At 44.4% G+C, this 20559-nt stretch overlaps 1 protein-coding gene and 1 non-coding gene across 4 annotated transcripts in view; one reads left to right on the forward strand and one right to left on the reverse strand.

Annotated features, from left to right (window-relative positions):
• Trnar-ucu (transfer RNA arginine (anticodon UCU)) lies at positions 1-73 on the forward strand. The gene has a single exon. It is a non-coding gene; the product is annotated as a tRNA-Arg (tRNA).
• Positions 74-4490: 4417 nt separating this feature from the next.
• LOC144155212 (CCR4-NOT transcription complex subunit 11-like) overlaps positions 4491-20559 on the reverse strand; it is a 37682-nt gene continuing 21613 nt past the window's right edge. The window contains exons 13-15 of one of the 3 annotated variants that reach the window (XM_077686525.1): positions 14898-15031; positions 14671-14769; positions 4491-4872 (exon numbers count right to left, since the gene is read on the reverse strand). In XM_077686525.1, the coding sequence (XP_077542651.1) occupies positions 4839-4872; positions 14671-14769; positions 14898-15031 (267 nt within the window). In that variant the 3' untranslated portion in view covers positions 4491-4838. The remainder of the gene's footprint in view (positions 4873-14670; positions 14770-14897; positions 15032-20559) is intronic. The other 2 variants (XM_077686526.1, XM_077686527.1) reach the window with 2 other exon arrangements.

Here is a 20559-nt window from a genome sequence, read left to right on the forward strand (position 1 = left end):
GTCCCTGTAGCGCAGTGGATAGCGCGTTGGACTTCTAATCCAAAGGTCCCGGGTTCGAATCCCGGCAGGGATGTAACTTTTATATGAAGTGACCACCGTGCAAACAACCTAGTTCCTGCCAAAGTGGCCATAAACAGAAAGCCGCAGTTCCATTTCAGCCATGATAGGTCGCGGCCAGCAGAATGTAGTACCGCGCCCAGATTTGAATCGGTTGCTCGAAGTGTCCAGTTAGCAGTGTTGCTTCCCTGACCGCATATACCATCGCGAGTAATTTTTACTCTACTAATTTATCACATTTGTTTCACATTAATTTTATTTCAATGCACGAAATTGCATTTCCCTGACCAATGCTTTGCCATGACTGATATGCAATCCGGTGACTCAGTAACCGCTCATCATAGACATACAACAAAATAACAAGCACGAACATGTGTGCAAAAATGTTTTACATTGGTGAGATTTTGTTTATGTAAATGTGCAAGCATTTTTTTTTTTTTTTTTCATAAAATTTTGGTGGGGAGTAATACCAAAATGAGGCCACCAACTCTGCCCATCGTTAATTAATGACAAATGAGAATTGCTTCTGCCGTGGCTTTAACACCAGCCATTTGTCAATTTCTTGAACAAGAAAAAAATGAACAAAAGAACCTGTTTAATGTGTGCCCAGGGCACCCCAAAGATTTTTCGTAAAGGGCTGGTCAGAGCCCAGGCAGTTTTGTTCCGACAACTGCAGACGGGCGCCCTACCCAGTCCAGCGTTACTAAAGGATGAATTCCGAGACACACCCGAGTGACAAGTGTGCGACCTGCCGCCGGGAGACGGCAACCTTCATGCACATGCTGTGGGACTGTACCAAGAGTTCAAGCGAAGCAAGGTCAAAAAGCATACCGCTGCGACTGGAAGCTGCAACAAAGAGCGAAAACCAAGAACAACAACTTTGGGCTGTCCAGCAGGCCCTCGAGGCACTGGCCAGGCAGGGGCTCCGCAAACCGGCAACGGCAAACGGGGATTCATGCCGGGCGCCTGCCCCGAGTACAACGTACGCTCAGTCTGCGCGTGCGCGTGCTGCAGGCACCAATAAAGTTTGTCCAATCCAATCCAATAGTACAACGTACGCTCAGTCTGCGCGTGCGCGTGCTGCAGGCACCAATAAAGTTTGTCCAATCCAATCCAATAGTCTTTCAATTCTGAACTTATTCCTTGTTTATACTGCTATTTTTTAACTTTTTTTCTGCATTACGTACACTACCCTCTTCTTGGAGGGGAAAGGTCCCCACGGAATTAAACCCTGCGTACACCACTGGCTGACCTCAACAGCAAAATACAGCAAGCATGCACAGCTCTGGGTCCAACAGCTGCCCAAGAACACCCGGAATGTGAGCAGAACTACTACTACTCAAACACTGCACCAAAAGTGATGTGAGGCTCCAGCAGTGCATGGCCACCGCCGCCTCGAACACAAGGTGTCGGCATGGCCCAGTGGGAGGGAGGGGAAAAAAAACAGATTGAAGCGAGGCTGTGTCGAGTGTCGTTTGACTTCACTATAAGCACTCCACTGAATTGATGTCCAAACGAGTTATGTTGCCCATCGCCACTTTTGGCGCCACTGTTTTTATATTGGCTGAACTCAAAGCACTAGTTCTTTTAAGTGCAATGCACTTCTTAAGCGACCCTGAACCTGCGTCCACCGGCGATGTCCGCATCACATACCCACGTGGGGGATTGGCCAGGAATCTCCTCGTCTTCCTTGGCAACGGGGGGAGATGGGCACGCGCTGCCTGGCCGCTGACATGGCACATACCCACGTGGGGGATTGGCCAGGAATCGGGCGTGAGAAGGGCTAATGCACCCGCTTAAAGGAGTACTGACACGAAATTTCAAAGCTGAGATCCGCTCTAGCAATCAAGTACAACAACACAAATAGGTGTCTGTGAATAAATGCATCTTTCTTTCTTTGTAGTTGTGTGTGTGTGTGTGATCTCTCTTTCGCGAACATTACCGAACCGCGCAAATTCAACTCGTGCATTCGCACTTTCACATTCTTCCCCTCGGGGAAATGCGGGGAATTTTTTAAATAACCTAACCTAATGCAACCCAACGTTACATAAAGTGGAGTTACCTAATCTAACATAACCCAACCATTGTAATGCTATCAAACAAACCAACCACTTAAAATGCTTAAAAACTAATTACTAACCTAAATTAAGACAATAATTACCAAAACAACATAACTAAAAAGAGGAGGATGAATACACTTTTACTAAACAGCAAGATGTTGGTGTCAGGGGCACCCGCCCAGTGAGAGGAGTCCTCAGTCTAGGATTCCTTGGAGTCTACCGGCTTTCTTCACTCTCTCCACCACCGTTTGCTGGTCACAAAAATAAGAACTCCCTAATTTCCGGATTCGAACCTCAGCCTTTTGGACCATGAAGCTGATACGTGACCACTACAACATTGTGCCAGACTTGTGCTTGCCATCCGCACCAGTCCAGCCTTAAAAATAAGAATGCCATTGGACAGCACTCTAGACACTGTGCTAAAGCAAAGATTTATTTGGCTCTCCTCCTGCTTTCCAAGGGGCTGCTGCTGCTGTTGCTTCCTGGCAGGGCACGCTGTGGGTTTTATCTCACACCAGCTCACACTGGCCTCTGCATACCATGCCCACTGGACAGGGAAGCCCCCAGGGAAGTTACACCAGACAACGCTGGCCTCCGCATATCGTGCCTGCGGGGCTAGGAAGCGACTGGCGGCAGGATAGCCCCAGTTCATTCTCTGCCCTTGGAGCTGGTGGTATCTAAACAGTGGGCTGACCAGAAGCGTCTTTGCTGTGCAAATCGTCATCAATGTCAACGTCACGGTCGTGGTGAGCCACATGGTAACGAGGAAATCTACACCCACCTTTTAAAAACATGCAGATGATGTCAGTGTACAAGTACAAGTGTAAAGCTTCACTTTATGTCGATCGCCACCAGTGTGGGGGATTTGACACTTTTTTTTTGTAATATGTATTGCAGATGTAGAGGTGTTAGTATTACGCTGAAAAGACATTATAGCTGAAATTTCAGCTTTAGCTATGACTTCTTAAGGCGTAAACTGTTTTCTCACTAATGTTTCCAGGGAAATGTTCATAACTTCACCTAGACTTCGTTTAAAATTTTTGTATAGCAGAAAATAAAGATTTTGTGCAAATTTTTTTCTGTTACACAAATTTTAAGTGAGCGAACTCGGTCGGGGAAAGTAAGTCACAGTACTGCACAGAGGTACTATACAGTGTGCTGCAAGCAACAGTGCATAGAAAAAGTTGACATGAACTTGTTCCTTCCAAAAGGTTTAATAACACTGTCACAGACAAGGACGAGGACGAGGAAGGTAGACACGCGGGCTCATAGCAACAGCACTCTTGTTCCTTTAAATGCCAGTGTTTTGTTAGCATCTACAGACCAGCCCCAAATGGGGACCCGTTTAAACCGGTCACTGTACCGGTGGTATCAGCAGCAAGGAGCCTGGAAGCGTCTTGTGCATTACACTTACTCTTGTCCAAGGCGCCATCAAACGTAACCTTTACACACATTTCAGCTCAGCTGCATTGAAATGCTCATAGCATTTTTCTTTTTGCCCACGGAAGTTCTTTGCATATGTGCTCTGCATCTCGCACTCAGTGTGCCAGTTCTATGAGATTTTATAAAGGTGAGGCAAACAGGTAAACTAAGTGCCAGACTGCATCTGCACGTCTACTATATAATTTCATCCCTTCTTAACATCTCCCCCCCTTCCCCCCCCCCCCTTACTCCCAACTTACCTGTACTAGCATCAAGTGCTAGGAACAAAATCTGAGAATAAGCAGTCATGCACTTTTGATGACTGGCAATAAGCGCCACTTTAAAATTAGCAACCTGGATTACAATCTTTGTGAAGCAAGCTTTCTCTGCTGTATCCAAGTGCTGCAAGAACAATGTTTCTTTTTGACCCTACCAAGTCACACCAAATGCAAGAAATTTTGTTGTACGATGCTGGGCCACTCTACAAAGAGAAGCCCCATGCTACCTTTTGAAAGGCCAAGGAAAGTTGTTGCACTGAGGTCCTATTGAATTTCGAGGCAACAGTAAATGAACCACTGGTTAGAATTGAGGAATGCAGGTGGAAGCCACAGCAAAGAGCCACTGGAAACACAGCCCAAATATGAAGGCACTATGCCAAGCACAAGTGCCTATCGTGCCCACTTACGGGCTAACATGCACCGTCTGCCACCACAGCTCTATCCACGAGTTTTCTATTCCAGCCACCAGTGCTGTGCGAGTGATGTTGCCAATATTTCCTTTGGACTTTACACTGCGATGCACGTCGTTCCACAGTGAACTTTTTTTTCCTCAGCCAGTTGCAGGAGACGTGCACACACAAGACAGCAGCAGCTGCATTGCAATGAAAACAAATGCAGCGCACAAGCGCAGTAGGCATAGTGATGCAACACAGAATACCACAAGTGCAATGACTGAGTTTGTGCAATAAAACAAGTTCATATTTATTTCTTCACTTTGTTACTTTGCTGACAGAAGTGGCTGCACATTATTTTATACAATAAAACAAGGTTTTATTTATTTACATTGTTAATTTGCACCAGAACCTGGCAGCAAACTAGTTTGTACAATAAGAAAAAAAGCTGATTTATTTATTTACACTGTTATTTCACGCCCAACATGGCAGCCAATTACTTTGTACAAAGCAAATTCATTTTTTCACATTCATATTTTGCGGCCATGGCAATGATGATGGTCCTCGCTCAGTGGCATCTTGTTTCAGAAGACAAAACAAAGCAGCCGCTTCCCTGATTCGGCTGAATTCTATACAGAAGGCTTTGACTTCAACAAAGATATCCTGAAAACAGGAGGCTTCGATTACAAATAACGTACAAAACAGCACAACTTACGGACGTGCAACACACCCGGTGCTTCTTCTAAAAGGTCCGGTTCTAAAAAAGCCTCTGGGATAACATAGCTCTCAGCCCTAAGAACATTTGAACCCTTAACCTGCACAAGTTGGCACCGGAAGTTGAAAGGAGAGGACACACCAGGAATGTAGACAAATACTGAGGTAACACATTAAAGAAGAATACACGTGTAGTTCATTTGAACTGTAGATACAAACTTTTCACGGAAAACGGGTATTCAGTGTTTGTTCAAGTTTGTAGAGTTAATTTTGTGACAGCTTTTGAAATAATGAAATCATTGCTGCTCAGATGCCGATAAATATGGTATTGGCAAGCTGTGCACAATTCAATAAAACTAATGTCATCATTCTATCATTTATTTTTATTTATTTATTACAAATACCTGCAGTGCTCATTTGGCATTGTAGCAAGTGTTGATAGACAAAAAAAAAAAACGCAAACAGTAAAAGCAGCAAGTTGCAACCAAACAATAATCGTGCATACAGCCAAACCTCGACATAACAAACTTCAGTGTAACGAAATCAACAAAGCAGCTCAGTTTCCATAACTTCACACCTATAAAACACAATGTATTTTCAGCCTCTGTACAATAAAGAGAGTCCTGGCACACTTCCAACATAATGAAAGTTTGTTGCTGGCTCAAGGCACACCAAAAGAATGCAAGTAAAAGTATACTGCAAAATCTAGGTGTTGATAAGCATGCGCGAACACGCGCACACCTCTAAAAACAGGCGTGGTGCATCTGCCGCGCCTGTGGAAGCACAAGCACCACTGGCTAACACTGCGTCAAGCTAGACCATTAGAAGGCACGGGCGTCGATGCATGCAGTTGCGCAGCTTTAACTGTGCTGCTGAAGTGTACTTGTCAATTTGCCTCACACAGTGTTTTTGTGCGAGTGGCACAGCACGAGTGGCAAACGGAGAAAAAGCTAATGTGCTCAAGGACATGAAAAATGGTGAAAAGGAGGAGGATGTCGCCACCTAATTCGGCATACCCCAGAGCCCCCGTTCGACGTGGATGAAGCAGCTTTTGCATGGTTCATGCCAGTTATGGAACAGAATGTCCCCATCTGTGCTGCATTACTGCAACAAGAGGTGAAGCATTTCGCCTGCCTGTTCGTCCAGGATGATTCCCAAGCCAGCGGCGGGTGGCTGCACTACTTTGAAGCCCTTCATGCCATCGCTGGCACAATCTGAAGAGGTGAATCACATCGACTGGCCCAACACGACAGGTTGCTTGGGTAGACACAGAGATACAAAAGATCCTGGCCCACTATGATTCAGCAAACGTGTAACAACGCCGACGAGACGCTGTTGCTCCAACAGACCCTGCTGAATCGTACACTGGCATTAAAAGGTGAACGGTGTCACGATAGAAAACACAGAAAGCTGTGCATCCCAGTCTTGCTCTGCACCATTATGAATCGTGGCAGCAGGCATGTGCCGCTAGTGAATGGGCGCAGAAAAAAGTTGTGGTATTCGGGAATTCATTCCAGCTGGAAATGGAGTATGCTTGGAACTGAAAGCATGAAGACACGCAATATTTTTCGTGGCTGGCTACGAACCTTTGATGCAAACATGAAGACAGCTGGACGCAAAGTGTGTGCCATCTTGGACAATTGCTTTGCACACCAAATTGAAGATTCGGAACACTCTTACGTTGAAGTGAAGTTTCTGCCACTGATTTGCACATTGCTTATTCAGCAGCTCGACCAAAGCATGAACTGCGCATATCTCTTGTGGCACATCGACAAGCTTTTGCCACAGCTGTGTGAAATTATCAGGTTAAGGGAGATGTCACGACCAGGAGGAAGCAATGGCAACACAAGTTCCGGTGGGAATTAGTACGAACGCGCATTTATACATGACAAAACAAAAAAACAACTTTACATGTCGAAGAGGACAGAGAGTCAATAAAAGCTACAAAGGAAATTACAACAGAAAAAAATGGCAGCATCTCCACTCCATGAATGATGGCGAGGGTGCAGAGTACGGGGACTCGAAATGACACCCAAGTTGCGCCCCGACCGTCGTTCGATTTGAGCCATGAGTTGCACCTTGACGATTCCCTAATGAAACTGCAACTCACGGCTCAAATCGAATTTTGCTTGATTTTCGCTTGATGGTGGTGTGCGCACGGATGGACGCGGACGGACATTGGGAGAACCTAAGGTACTCCGCACCGTTACAGGCGACGGAGTAAGCCATCTGACTCTCTGGTACTAATTCACGGTCGCGGCCCAATGGGTAAGACGAATGACACTAACGCTTCTGGTCTACCAGACACAGGCTCGAATCCTGTCGGTGCCTGTGTGCTTTTTTGCGATTGTAAATGCTATGCGCACGGATGCGAACGGGCATTGTGTGGTCCTAAGGTACTCCGCACCTAAAACAAAGTCAGGTATAGGGAATGAGGACAATTAGTCCTAAGGAAAGTAGAAATACAGCAAGTCCCTCATTACATATTGAGAATACCCTATTAAAGTAGACTTGTTTCACACCCTTGAAATGTTATTCACATCCTGGAATGAAACTTCAAGGAAGGCTTGAAAACTGCTTTTGGAAAACAAACTTCTTCAAAGCAGCCAAAGAGCAGTTTGTCCTCAGGAGGGTTTATATTTGCCTACGATGGAAGAGGTGTTTCAAGAGACTTGGCAGAGCCTTCGGAGCTAGGTACCGTTAGGGAGAAAGTCGAGCTAGACGATTACCTTTTTGGAGATTCCTGTGCCCTTGATTGATTGATTGATTGATTGATTATGGGGTTTACCGCACCGACGCAACGCAAGCGATGAGGCGTGCCGTAGTGGAGGGCTCCGGATTAATTTTGACCACCTGGGGATCTTTAACACGTGCCAAAATCTTGAACATAGGGGTGTTTTCGCTTTTCACCTCCATCAGAAAAGCGCCCGCCGCGGTGGGAAGCAAACCCGCGTCCCTGGGCTCAGCAGTACGCCTTAGCCACTGAGCTACCGCGGCGGGTATTCCAGTGCCCTTGTGACGGAGGAGGTGACAGCGAAATCGATCATAGACTACATGATCTGGACTGCTCAGTATGACAGCGAAGGAGACGACAATATTCTAGACAGGTGTGGCACCCCAACCAATTGCAAAGTGTTGACGCAATTGACGCACTAAGGCGTTTCGCGAGCACAGAACACTAAGAGGCCACTCAGTCCCCGTGGGCCGAAAAATGATGTGCCTTTCCTGATGACCAAAAAAGTGTGAAAAAAAATGGCCAACTGCTTTGATTGGAAAAAAAAAATGTTTTACTGTGCATGCACCGCACCCGCAGCATGTTTTATAAGTTTCTTTGCAAGCTTGGAGATGAACGTCAATGTAACAAAATTTTAGGGCAACAGAATAAAGTAAAGATTTCTTTTTGTTTAATTTATCGAGGTTCAACTGTAACAGTAAACAAAAGAACAGAGTTCTAACAACCTACCAAATTACAATATCCATCAGGAACACCACCGAAACAGCAATATTACAAAAAACAAACAAACAAAAAAGAAAGCATCAACAACCCAACAAAATACATCGGGAAAAAGACACACCAAAAAATTTAGAGCCCTTCCCCTACTGTGAAGATGGAAGATCAGCAAAGCTGTATTGATGGATAGCTACATTAAGTTACGTATGGCAACTTTCATATTGATCGAATAAACGCCCATACACAATATCTCCTCAGAATTATTTTGATTAATTCCCATGTTATCTGCTAGTTTTGATAAAACGAGAGTTGTTTTTTTACATACACAAAATCTCCTTAGAGTTATTTCTATTAATTCTCGTATTATCTGCTAGTTTTGGTAAAAGAAGAATTGTTTTCTGTAAGCATACTCTCTCCGTAGATGGCCATGTATTGACAGCCGACGTGAGCGTTGCCACTTTTACAACTTCACCGTGAACTAATTATGACAAGTAAATAAAACTCAGTGTAATGATCGGGTCGTCTCATAGCCAATTCCAGCATGATTTTTTTTCCAAGATGCCTTTAGACAGAGCATCTTACAGTAGCTCTGGAGCAAGTGCATGCAATTCTTTCATACCTTACTCAACAGATGCACACAATTTTGGTCAGAACCTAGCTTAAAAATGGGGGGGGGGTGATTTAGTGCTTCAACTCAAAAAGCAGTTTCAATGGCAATAAGAACATTAGAGTACGAGAAAACTCCAACCTTTAGCTTGTTTGAGTTGTTAATGGAGTAAGGAAAAACCACTATTAATGCATTTACACAACAATAGCATTATATTTTATAGTCGTGCCCTTGCCACACAGACATAATGTATTTTGAGTAATGCGTTTTTTGTCTACTCCTGTTTGATGATGAATACGTGATGAAAATCTTAGTACTTTCTGGTGTGAAAAAAGCTTTCAACCCAAGGTATGCCTAATTTTTGAACTCCCATTGTAAAATCACAGTTTCGCGTTACAAATCTTGCAGCACCCCCCCCCCCTTTTTTTTGCACCATATCTACCTTCTCTTTCAGTGCATTCGTAAAAGGGTCTCAAGCCACAATGCCATATTATCACTCCATCATCATTCCGGAGTTTTAGCTTTAGCTACAATTTCTTAAAGCATAAATTGCTTTTTAGCTTATGCACAACGCTTGTGTAGCAGAGAAAAATTGTGCAAAATTTTTTCTAGAGAATTTCTAGTGAGAGCTAGTACCCCTGAAACATGGCAAATCTAAGGTCATTCGAAGTGTACGACAATGGCTGCTAATATGACATTTGGTATGGCCGTGCATGTCCACACGAACGAGTGTAATTTGGTATTGATAGCAGCAATAAAATTTAAAGAGAATGATGTAAACACATTCACAATGTTTTTATACCCTTTAGTACTTTGAAAACAAAACAAATGAACTTTCTTTTATTAAGGAAAACAGTATACAGTACACTCTCGTTAAGACGAACTTTAAGGGACCACGAAAATTTGTTCATATTATCAGAAATTCGTCTTAGGCAGAGGTTTTTCGCATTGTGGACGTTAGAAGTGAGGAAAAAGTGTCGTTCGTCTCAACAGAGTTCGTCTAACCAGAGTCTACTGTACTACTGTTTTCGGTGACATAGGTGGACACCACAAGTCAAGACAAGTAAGCCACAAATCCATATTTGGGTAGTACAGTCAAACCCGTTTATAGCGAATTGCAATATGCACCGCGATTAGTTCGATATATCCAATAGTTCGATATAGCCGAACCCGCCCATATTGAACTTATCGTTACAAGTTCGCAATCCGCGGGAGCCCCCTCCCCCTCCTCAACTCCACCATCCCCGCATGCAAAAACGAACACAGTAAAGTAGCCGTTACCATACCCAAAATAATTCATTTATTGCAAGTATTAAAGCTACTTTCCGCCTGAACTGCCTACTTTGCAAAGAAAAAAGCGGTGATTTTTGTTTTCACTTTCGTTTTGGCGGTTTCAACTAGCATAGCATTCTCTACACGAAACATTATTTGCACCAGTTCGAGTCCTCGTCCTCCAAAATCTAAGAAGCATTGGCGGAGCACATTGACTGCCGAAAGCGCTTCATTATAAGCGTCGGACGGCTTTCACTCGCGACATCATCGGGAATGTGGGGGAGCTCTTCCCACAGTTCACCGATGCTGCTGTCTTGGTCCGGACTTGCTGACTGCGCGGGTTCCGTCGCGAGTCCCACGTGTCGGAAACAGTTACGGAAAATGTCGGGCGTCATGTCGCTCCGTGCGAGGCGCACTGTCTAAGTCGCAACTCTTGCTCCGTGGTCGCGGCCAATCCACATCTCAATCGCCGCTCCGAGACCATGCATTTCGGCGGCCATTCTAGGCGCGCAGAGTTCGATATATCGGATGTGAACTTCGTTATAAGGAATATGTTTCCCATGTATTTCCGTAACTGAATTATTTTTGTTGGATGTATAGCATAATTCGCTCTATCCGGGGTTCGTTATAGCCGGGTTTGACTGTAGCAACCATAGAGTTTCTTACAATATACACTAGAGAGGAATATGGCGCTAGCGTCTATGCGGCTCCCACCAAGGCCGTCTGTGTCGTCATGGGCCACCATTGCATCATGCGCTCGCCTTAGTTTTATTATTGGCTTGGATCGAGAAGTTTTAGTGACCGCAAATATAAACAAAGTGGCACAAAAACGCGAAGAATAGTGTTCAATTATGTAAGTGGAAAATAAAACAGGCTGTTTTAAAACTAAGGAAAAAGGAAGTAAAGGGTATTTTTGCCGGAACGGTTGTGCCTGCTATTCTGCAGGCCAAGGTGGTAGTTATGAACATTGTTGATACTTGGGGGGGAAACTCATTAGAGACTCTTAGTTTTACCATTATTTCAAATAATATGTTGTTTGAAAAGTTTGGAAAGTTTTTTGAGCATGCCTATGAAAACGTCGCCTTCGTGGTGAACCGGTGCACCGACCGTCAGCTACAGTTTAACAATAAAAAATAAAACGTGGCGTTAAACAGTCGTGGACGTTGACAAGATAGGACGGATACAGGCACCCGCATCTCCGACATGGTAAAAAGCGCGCTCGTCCCATGTCACTGTCTTTTTCTTGTGTCCCCGTCTAGTGCGCTTTTTACCATGTAGAAGTCGTATCACCAACTAGCCCAAATTCCTGCGTTAAACACCCGCATCTGTCGTATCCTGTCTTCGTCAAAGTACGTTTTGTTTCTTTTTTTCGTCAGCTACAAATTCTGCAGCGGCATATTACCCGCTCAGTCATACGTCCTTCGACTGCGACATGACCAACGTCAGGTATGATCACGCACTGCCTGCTGTTTCACCGAACACCACAGAACAGGGAGGATTTCGGCTTCCTTGTAGCTCGTAGACATGTTAATGCATAGTGAAGAAAGCAAATCCCAAAAACCACTTAAGAATCAACAGTCATGCCAAGCCCAAGCCAAAAGTGGGGGCTCTTCCCATAAACCCCCCCGACGACATGGATTACCAGGCGCAGTTTCCTCTCTAGTATACTTACTAAGAAACTCTATGGTAGCAACATGGAGGAGCTTTGTGAAGGCGCTTGTCTTTTTTTTTACGTTAAACAACCTTTAATAAAAAAATTGTGATTTGTTGATAGTGTTTTGACACTAACGTTTGGTTTACTATTAAACTTCCTTGCTTAGTGACGGGCCACTGCTGTCGAGGCTACTTATTGAGGACAGAAGCTAACGTGAATGTGTTTACCAAAGCCATTTGCTCACTAAATGTCACTCGTGTCGAATGTCATTCAGTATTATCGTGCAGCACCAAACTAATGGCATTTACAGTGAATGTCTTTCACTCTAAATGTCATTAGATTTGCCACGTGACAGGGGTATAATGTGGTCAGGAAGAATGAGGTGCGCTAATCCATGGTGCTGCAAAGAGGTATAAACTGGTGGTGCACCACTACATAAAAAATGTTGAAATGAGCTCGTTCCTTCTGTGCCAGTGTTTTGTTAGTTTCTAGACTAGCCCCAAATGGAGCCCCAAATTGGTCAGGCGTACCAATGGTATTGGCGGCAAGGCAGCCTGGAGGCACCTCGTGCATTACACAAACTCTTATCGAAGGTGCCATCAAAGGCAGCTTTACACACAGTTTTTGGCACATCTGCATTAGGATTGTCACAGCACTTTTCTTTTCGAACAACAACAACAAAAAACTACGTATGCGCTCTGTATGTAACACTCAACGTGCCAGCTTTACTTAGGGTATTTTATAGAGGTAGGGCGAACAGGTAATGCATTGGAATTGTCACAGCACTTTTCTTTCTGAACAATAACAACAAAAAAAACTGCTTATGTGCTCCGTATGTTACACCCAGCGTGCCAGCATTACTAAGGGTATTTTATAAAAGTAGGGCAAACAGGTAAAAACCAAATGCCAGACTGCATCTGCTTGCCTACACAATGAAAACCGCACACTTTCTCAAACGGCATTTCCCCCACTTGCCCATATTAGGATCCAGTGCTGAGAACAAAAAACGAGAATAAGCACAGCTGTGAATGGTTCATGATTGTTAATAAACGCCGCCATTAAAATAGGCAACATGGAGGAAGCTTTCTTTTATGTATCTAAGTATTGCAAAAATAACTTCTCCACAACACAACAAATATTGCAAAAATAACTTCTCTACAACACAATGTTATACCCAAGTAGTCTAGTTACTATGAATGGCACTGGCATTGAGAGAACTTCTTCCACGCAAGCAGAAATTTTTTATTACGATGCTAGACCACTGTATAAGAAACAAGCCCCAATGCTACCTTTTGAAAGGTGAACTTACGTTCACACTGCCAGAATGCTACCGCTTGAAAGGACAAAGAAAGCCGTTGCACTCTGATACTGTTGGATTTGGGAACAACAGTAAATGACCCGCTGGTTAGCACTGAGGAATGCACATGGAAGCCACAGCAAACATCCCTGAAGCACTCCGTCAGCAGCCGTGGCATGTAACAAATCCTGAACGCGAAGTCACTACCCTAAGCATTCTGTATTTTTTCAATGCCAGACACGTCTGCATCACAACAGGAGCACTTGGTTCATTGGTCCTCTGACAAGCTGTTTGATGGTACTGCAAGCTCACCCGGGCTCAACAGGGCCAGCTGGACTGAAACATTACATTGTAGGCGGCTGGTGCATGGTTGGCAAGGCAAATGAGGCTCAATAAGCGCCTCTGCGGAATCTCCCTATGGGAAGTGAATGTATGTTATGCGTACGATGCTGCTTTCCACCACGCACACCAGCCTAGCTGTTAAAGCACTGGGAAGGCCAGCAACTGGGGGAGTGCAGCAGTGGCAGAAAAGGGCTTGGTTGGCAGCACGGGTCTCATGCATTTGGCATAAAAAAAAAAAAAATACAGGAGGCGATGCCCTGCCATAATAATAAGTGCTCATCTCGCCCATTTAGGAACTAATGCACACAGCCTGCCATCTTAGCTTTATCCACACTGCTGCAGTCCAGTGACCAATAGTGTGCACTTGACGTTTCTAGCATTTCATTCATTTGTTACACTGTGATGCAGGTCAGAGCTCTTCGATATACTGTTGCGAAACTCCGCTCCGAAAACCATCCCCACTAGGGCATCCCTTGGTTGAATCATGTGTACCGTAGTGCCGTCTAGTATGAACACTCCCACTTAGCTTTGCCATTTGCAACCATTACATAAAAACTCCTAGAACACTGTTGCCAAAAACAAGATTTGGCAGCCTGATGGCCAGCTGTTCGTAATGAAAATTAAACAGTACCTTTCCTTGATTTAATTGGACCATGGACTTTCCTCGCAACTTAGACTTTCCAATTAAAGTTCACGGCAGCAACTGAACTAGATACCAAGGAGTTCTAGGCTGTCTAACAATTTCAGAGTACAGTGAAATCGCGTTGAACCATACCCGCATAAGCCGTAGTTTCTTTTTACAAGCCGAATCCCCGACTCAGCTTCATGCATTTGAATAAACCATAGTGCTGGTTAGTGCGTAGTTTCTTCGCGTCCCTGTCGGGCACGGTATAATGAGGATAATGAGGTTTTACTGTACACTGAGCCAGCTGGCAATTTTCTTTAGCCAGCTAGTAAGCAACCCAACTTTGGCCACTACCGCCTCCCAGTAATGCGTGGAAAAAAAAAAAAAAAACGTTTCCATTCTCATATGCAGATGGCGCACAATCCGGAAGATCAAAAGAAGTGGACCAATAAGAGTTACACTTTGATGGACGAGGTATATGGGGAGCTTCGCAACACACCAAGTAACTATGATGTGGGTCATTCCCCACACGGCCACAAGCCCTGGTGACTTTTCCCTCAGCCAGTCAAGGGGAGGCACACGTGTAGAAGTGCAGCAACTGCGTTGCACCATAAAGCAATGCAGTAAGCAAGCATAGTAGCCCCATTGACAATAACACAACACAAATGGCACAGGGGCATCTAACACCAGAGCAGCTTTTGCATCAATAAAAGTTCTTATTCCTACTTTGCCGCCGAATGAGGCGGCGATGACAGCCCTTGGTCAGCAGTATCCAGTTGTTTCAGAAGACGAAACAAAGCAGCTGCTTCTCTGATTCGGCTGAACTCTATACAGAAGGCTTGGACTTCAATGAAGAGATCCTGAAAATAGGAGGCTTTTGATTACAAATAACATCTAGAACACTGAAAAATGCACGTGCATGCCAACTGCATGTAATGTTTCTTCTAAGAAGTGCAGTCTCGCCTCACGGTACAGAGAGCTTGCGAGACAGACACAATGTACCGTAACCGAGGAAGAAGAGGGTTTTTAGTTTGAAATTTTATCACTATAGCAATGAAAAAATTTTGACTAAATGTGTAGTTCCTTGTTCTGACTGTAGATATGAATTCTGCTTTCCCATAAAACAGGCAGTTTAATATTTATTTAATTTTTATATTTAGTTTTGCGACAGCTGTTGTAAAATCATTAGGGGTGTGCCAATACATTTGAACCCCGTTATAACAGACACGTGCCGGGTGTGGGCTAACGTACGGGATAGCAGAGGTCCCCGGCTAGCTTAGCTACAGAAAGAGCTGCGTGCCGTACACTAGCCCCAGCGGAATCCGAAGACTCACGCACGGGTTCGGGTACTCACATGTGGTAGACAGACTCCGGCAATCCAAAGTGAGGCTTTATTGCCTGGTAAATACAGGGCATATACCAGACAGCTCGACTATCGCTCGCGGGGAGACAGTGGCTCCATTCGCTTGCTCAAGCCACGGGGACTCGGACCTTGATATCTGTCATCGCAGTTGCGGGAGCGGGGAGGCATCCCTTGCGACCGGTCAGGACGGAATCTCTTAGCATAGTTCCATGGAGCGAACTGGGTTCACCTTTATCGGGGCATTCGGAGTAGGCATTACCAAGCTAACCGATTCCAACCAAATCACCCAGCAGACTCCCGGAGGAGCGCTCGCGCATCCCACAGGTCAACTCCGGGGAAGAGGATGTCTTACCCTGGTCGGGGAGAGGGTGGCGCGAAGGAAGGCGACAAGATGGTCCTCCTTCCCCCACGCCCTCGCGCATGCGTTCACGGCAAGTCGGTTTGGCGTGTCGCATGGGGTCACGAAAAGGTCGCAACCCATGTGATGCGCCGGCTGCCCAAAATGGCGGCTCCCAGCTCACCAAAACGTGTACGGACGAGGCGTAGGGCCACAAGGACCCCACACGGGGAGCAGTGTCTGTCGCTTATATCGGAGGTCTCTTATAAGCAGGGTACCATGTTTTTACTAACTGATCAACACTTAGTTCAATGCGGGCACCATACAAGTAAAACAAGCTCAAAATAACGCTACAGCCGCGGCGGCCGCTTTTCTGATGGAGGCGAAAAGCAAAAACGCCCGTGTGTTTGAGATTTCGGCGCACGTTAAAGATCCCCAGGTGGTCAAACTTAATCCGGAGCCTTCCACTTGGTGCGCCTCATCGCCTGCATTGCGTCAGTGCGTTTTAAACCCTACAATCAATCAATCAAGAACGCTATAGCATTGTGCAAAAGGTTTATTCCAATTTATGTTCTGCCCCCAGAATTTATAAAATAGTTCTTAATATTTGCTTTCTTCATGACTGTATTTACACTTTTCTACAACAGCTTCTACAAGTTCTCTTTTCATTATATGTGGAAGATGAATCGTATATGTCGAGCTCACAAGCCTGATGAATAGCTAGCGTGCAAAGCTTCTTACACTGTGTGCTCTGGCCATTCATTACGCTTGCCGGGCTTAACTGTGATGCTTCTTGATTTAGAGCTACACAATTGGGAGAGCCCACTGCGCACTCCCAGCATTCTTGGCCTGCGTAGAAGCCTGCATGTGTGGTCACGCTTGTACGCATGCGTTAAGCTTTAACCACTTCTGTACATTGCATTTCCATTGGCAGGGCTTCTCGTCATTGTTTCATAGCTGACTGAACCAATGTGTGTTTCCTGAAGTTATATTAAATAGCTACTGCGGGCGTCTGTCATCCCCATTGATTCCACAATGGACGCAACTGCAGTTAGTGACTGGTGGCACCGCATCAAAAGTTAAAATGTCTGTTACAAGCGAGCTTGTTAACCAAACTTCAAGGATAATTTGTCCTTTATAACCAACTACTTTCTACATCCAATGTCTCTAATAAAAGAGGTCAATTCATTGGGAAAGACAGGGTGGCCAACCAGGTGGGTGTGAATTGATTTGATTGATTGTGGGGTTTAACGCGGCGACGCAACGCAGGCGATGAGGCGCGCCGTAGTGGAGGGCTCCGAATTAATTTTGACCACCTGGGGATCTTTATCGTGCGCCGAAATCTCGTACACACGGGCGTTTTTGCTTTTCGCCTCCATCAGAAAAGCGGCCGCCGCGGCCGGGACTCCAACCCATGTGGGTGTGAATACTGTCTCTTATACCCGAATGTCTCTCACATCTATGCCTCTTATAACAAAGTTCCACAGTAGTGCTCTCGAAGCAAATAATGATTTTGTTTATACAGTAACAAATTGAAATTAATAGTTTCCATTTGAAGCAAATATTTAGAGATTTACAAGAAAAAACAAATTTTCAATTTAAGAAAACTGAAATTTACAATTTCTGCTTCAGTAACTAGCCTGTAGAAAAATGACTCATTTTAAAAAGGCTTGCAAAATTTTCCTGAGTGACAGTATTACATTTTATATGAAGCAACTTTCATTCATGCGGTGACGTCAACCTCAAGTGCTTCAGTGTATTAGTGCAAATGTAAATGGCAGTTCCATGAGCTTTCATGTCACCTCCAAAAAAATAAATGCGTGGCACCTCTCTGATCACCTCTGATCACCTCTCTGACATGCCCTCATTATACAATGGTATCATCTCAGCTTCCCAACCCTTTACTTGAGTGCCCCTTCCCTTGCACTAACAACACATGAAATTTAATTTCAAAAACACACTTGTGCTGCATGCACAAGAACCAAATATCGGTTCCACGAAGAAAACTTCATACCTAGTAATACAAAGAGTTGAGACCAAAATTGCTGCAAGTGCCCGATAACAAATGTGCATTGGTTGGCTGCCTTCGCCTGTGCACAGTGCCAACGCCTTTTTGTTGAGAAGGCTTTATCATGGCTGCTAGGAGTATGACGCTAGACAAGATCATTGTCTTCCAGATGTCATATATAGAAAACAAAAGGAACATTACATTTGATTACAAAACCCCAGACTATGTCAGCACGTAGCTGGGATTTCTAACCTAGAAAGAAGTGACTTGGTGAACTTCAGTGCCACGACGCTATCAGGATCCAAAAGAAAAGTAGGAGGGTGGAGTTGGCCCAATGCCAAGGAAATAGGAGGCGCTTCCCAAATGCACCTCCCTCTTGCCACTTAGCCACACGTCAACAGTGCATTGAAGGAAAGCCCGTCGCCACTGGTGGAGAAAGCGGTGCATGTTTGCAGCGGTTGATCATAAGCGCTTGAAGTGCGACCCACCCAGTGCCCAGCTAGTTCTAACTGGTTGCTAAGAATATATTTCGCATGTGTTACAGTGGGGCATTTCTCGTTTTCAACTAGGCACAACTTCACATGACCGAGTTTATTGAAACAACTGCCCATTTGCATTTTCGAACTCCGAAATACTTAAAAAATATTTAAAACTTTTAAAAACAGTTGAACCTCATTATAAGAGGCATGGATGTAACAGACAGTAGAGTATAAGAGACAGTATTCACCCACATAGTTGGCCGCCCTATCTTTCCCAATAATTTGCCCCTTATATAAGAGACATTGGATGTAGAAGATAGTTGGTTATAAAGGACAAGTTATCCTTGAATTTTGGTCATCAATCTTATTTGTACCAGACATTTTAACTTTAGATGTGGTTCCACCAGTCACTAACTGCAGTTGCATCCATTGTGGAAAAAAAGGGGACGACAGACGCATGCAGTCACTATTCATTATAACTTCAGCAGACACACAGTGGTTCAGTCAGCTATGAAACAACAAGAAGCCCCAGCAATGGAAATGCAATGTACAGAAGTGTTTAAGTTAAAGCTAAAGCACCAAGCATATAAGCGCGACTCTCATGTGGGCTTCTGTGTGAGCCAAGAATACCGGGAGCTCTCCCGAAGCTCCCTATCAAGAAGCATCATAGATGTTGAGCCCTGCAAGCATGAGGAATAATAGCCAGAGCACACAGCGGAAGAAGCTGTGCACCCTGGCACTTATTGTGAACTCGACAGGCTTGTGAACTCGACACCTACAATATAGTAGAATATTCTTTTTTATTAACCTTTTGCAACATGCTGTAGCATTCTTTTGAGCTTAGCTTACTTGTAGGGTGCCTACACTGAACTAGGGGTTGATCAGTAAGTGAAAACAATGGTACCCTGCTTATAAGAGACCTCTAATGTAAGAGACAAACTGCTCCCCGGCACTTGTCTTTTATAAAGGGGTTCAATTGTATCGCTATTCGACTCGAAGCCAAATCGAATATTGTGTTAGGTATTCTCTTCAACATTAGAAAATTTTGAATCTTTGCACACCACTAAAAAACATTGCTGCTCAGATGCAGCACAACATGGTAATGGTATTGGTGCACATGTCACAGATTGCAAACATTCTCAGAAACACATTTTGAATGTAGCAAAAGAAAATACAGTGGTAGCTTTCATCAAAAACATTACGCTCAGGTGCAGCTCAACATGGTATTGGTGGACTGTGCACAAGTCAAGGATTGCAATAAGACTAACATCATTCTATCTGTGAGAAGGCAAAAGTTAAAACCATATGAATTTGTAAAAGAAAAATCAGTTTCAGCTTTTAAAGGGGTTCTGAAGCACGTTTTGAACTTAGCCTAACGAGTGTACTACTTTTTTTGCTATGCACTCAATGGCAACTTAAAACTTCTTTGCGTACAGCACGAGGTTGAGTTTTGCTGCAAAGTTTGTAAACCCTTTCCTTTGCCTTTGAATTACCCCCCTCATGCTGCACTATTATGCGCCATTGACATGTTTACATGTTATGAAGAAGAGGTTCCAGCAATTCAACAGCTTTTTCATGAACTTTTGGCGAGGAGTGTAATCTGCTCACTGTTGACAGCTTCTATTAACATTGGCACATTTATTTAATTAGCACTGCAAGCAGCACACTTACACGCTACAATGTTCATCTGGTCTTTATTTTTTACTCCCTTGTCACACTCTTCCCTGCAAAACATTGGCGCAGCCTCTCAATATACCCATGCATCCTGCTCAAGTACGATGATAGTTTCCCCCATGCTTTCAAATGGAGGCCTCTCAATCTAAACATCTAAACATCTCATCTAAACATTGCGAACCTACCCCTCCCAAAGTGACGCGAGGTAACCCGAAAAAAAAAATGAGCGGCTGGCTTTTGCCTCTGGCTCCGCGTGCACAGCCCACGGGGAGCCAGAAGTAGAAAATCAAAGAAGCCCAGTGCTCTAAGCAGTGCCGTGCAACCAAAGCCTCGGGAGAGAGAAACAGAAGAACGTATAAACATGCTGTCTTATGATACACGATAATTCCATTAATACTGATCACATTTACAGACTTCTTGTGGGAGTCAATCACTATAAAAATGCGCTAGTATGTGACACCCTACATGCTCAACAATGTTGGCGGAGGGTGCTTCAGAACCCCTTTAAGCCTAAACAAGACAATTTC

This window comes from Haemaphysalis longicornis, unplaced genomic scaffold, assembly GCF_048455015.1.
Source record: "Haemaphysalis longicornis isolate Haplotype H1 unplaced genomic scaffold, Haemaphysalis longicornis Haplotype H1 scaffold_1, whole genome shotgun sequence".
Classification (NCBI taxonomy): Eukaryota; Metazoa; Arthropoda; class Arachnida; order Ixodida; family Ixodidae; genus Haemaphysalis; species Haemaphysalis longicornis.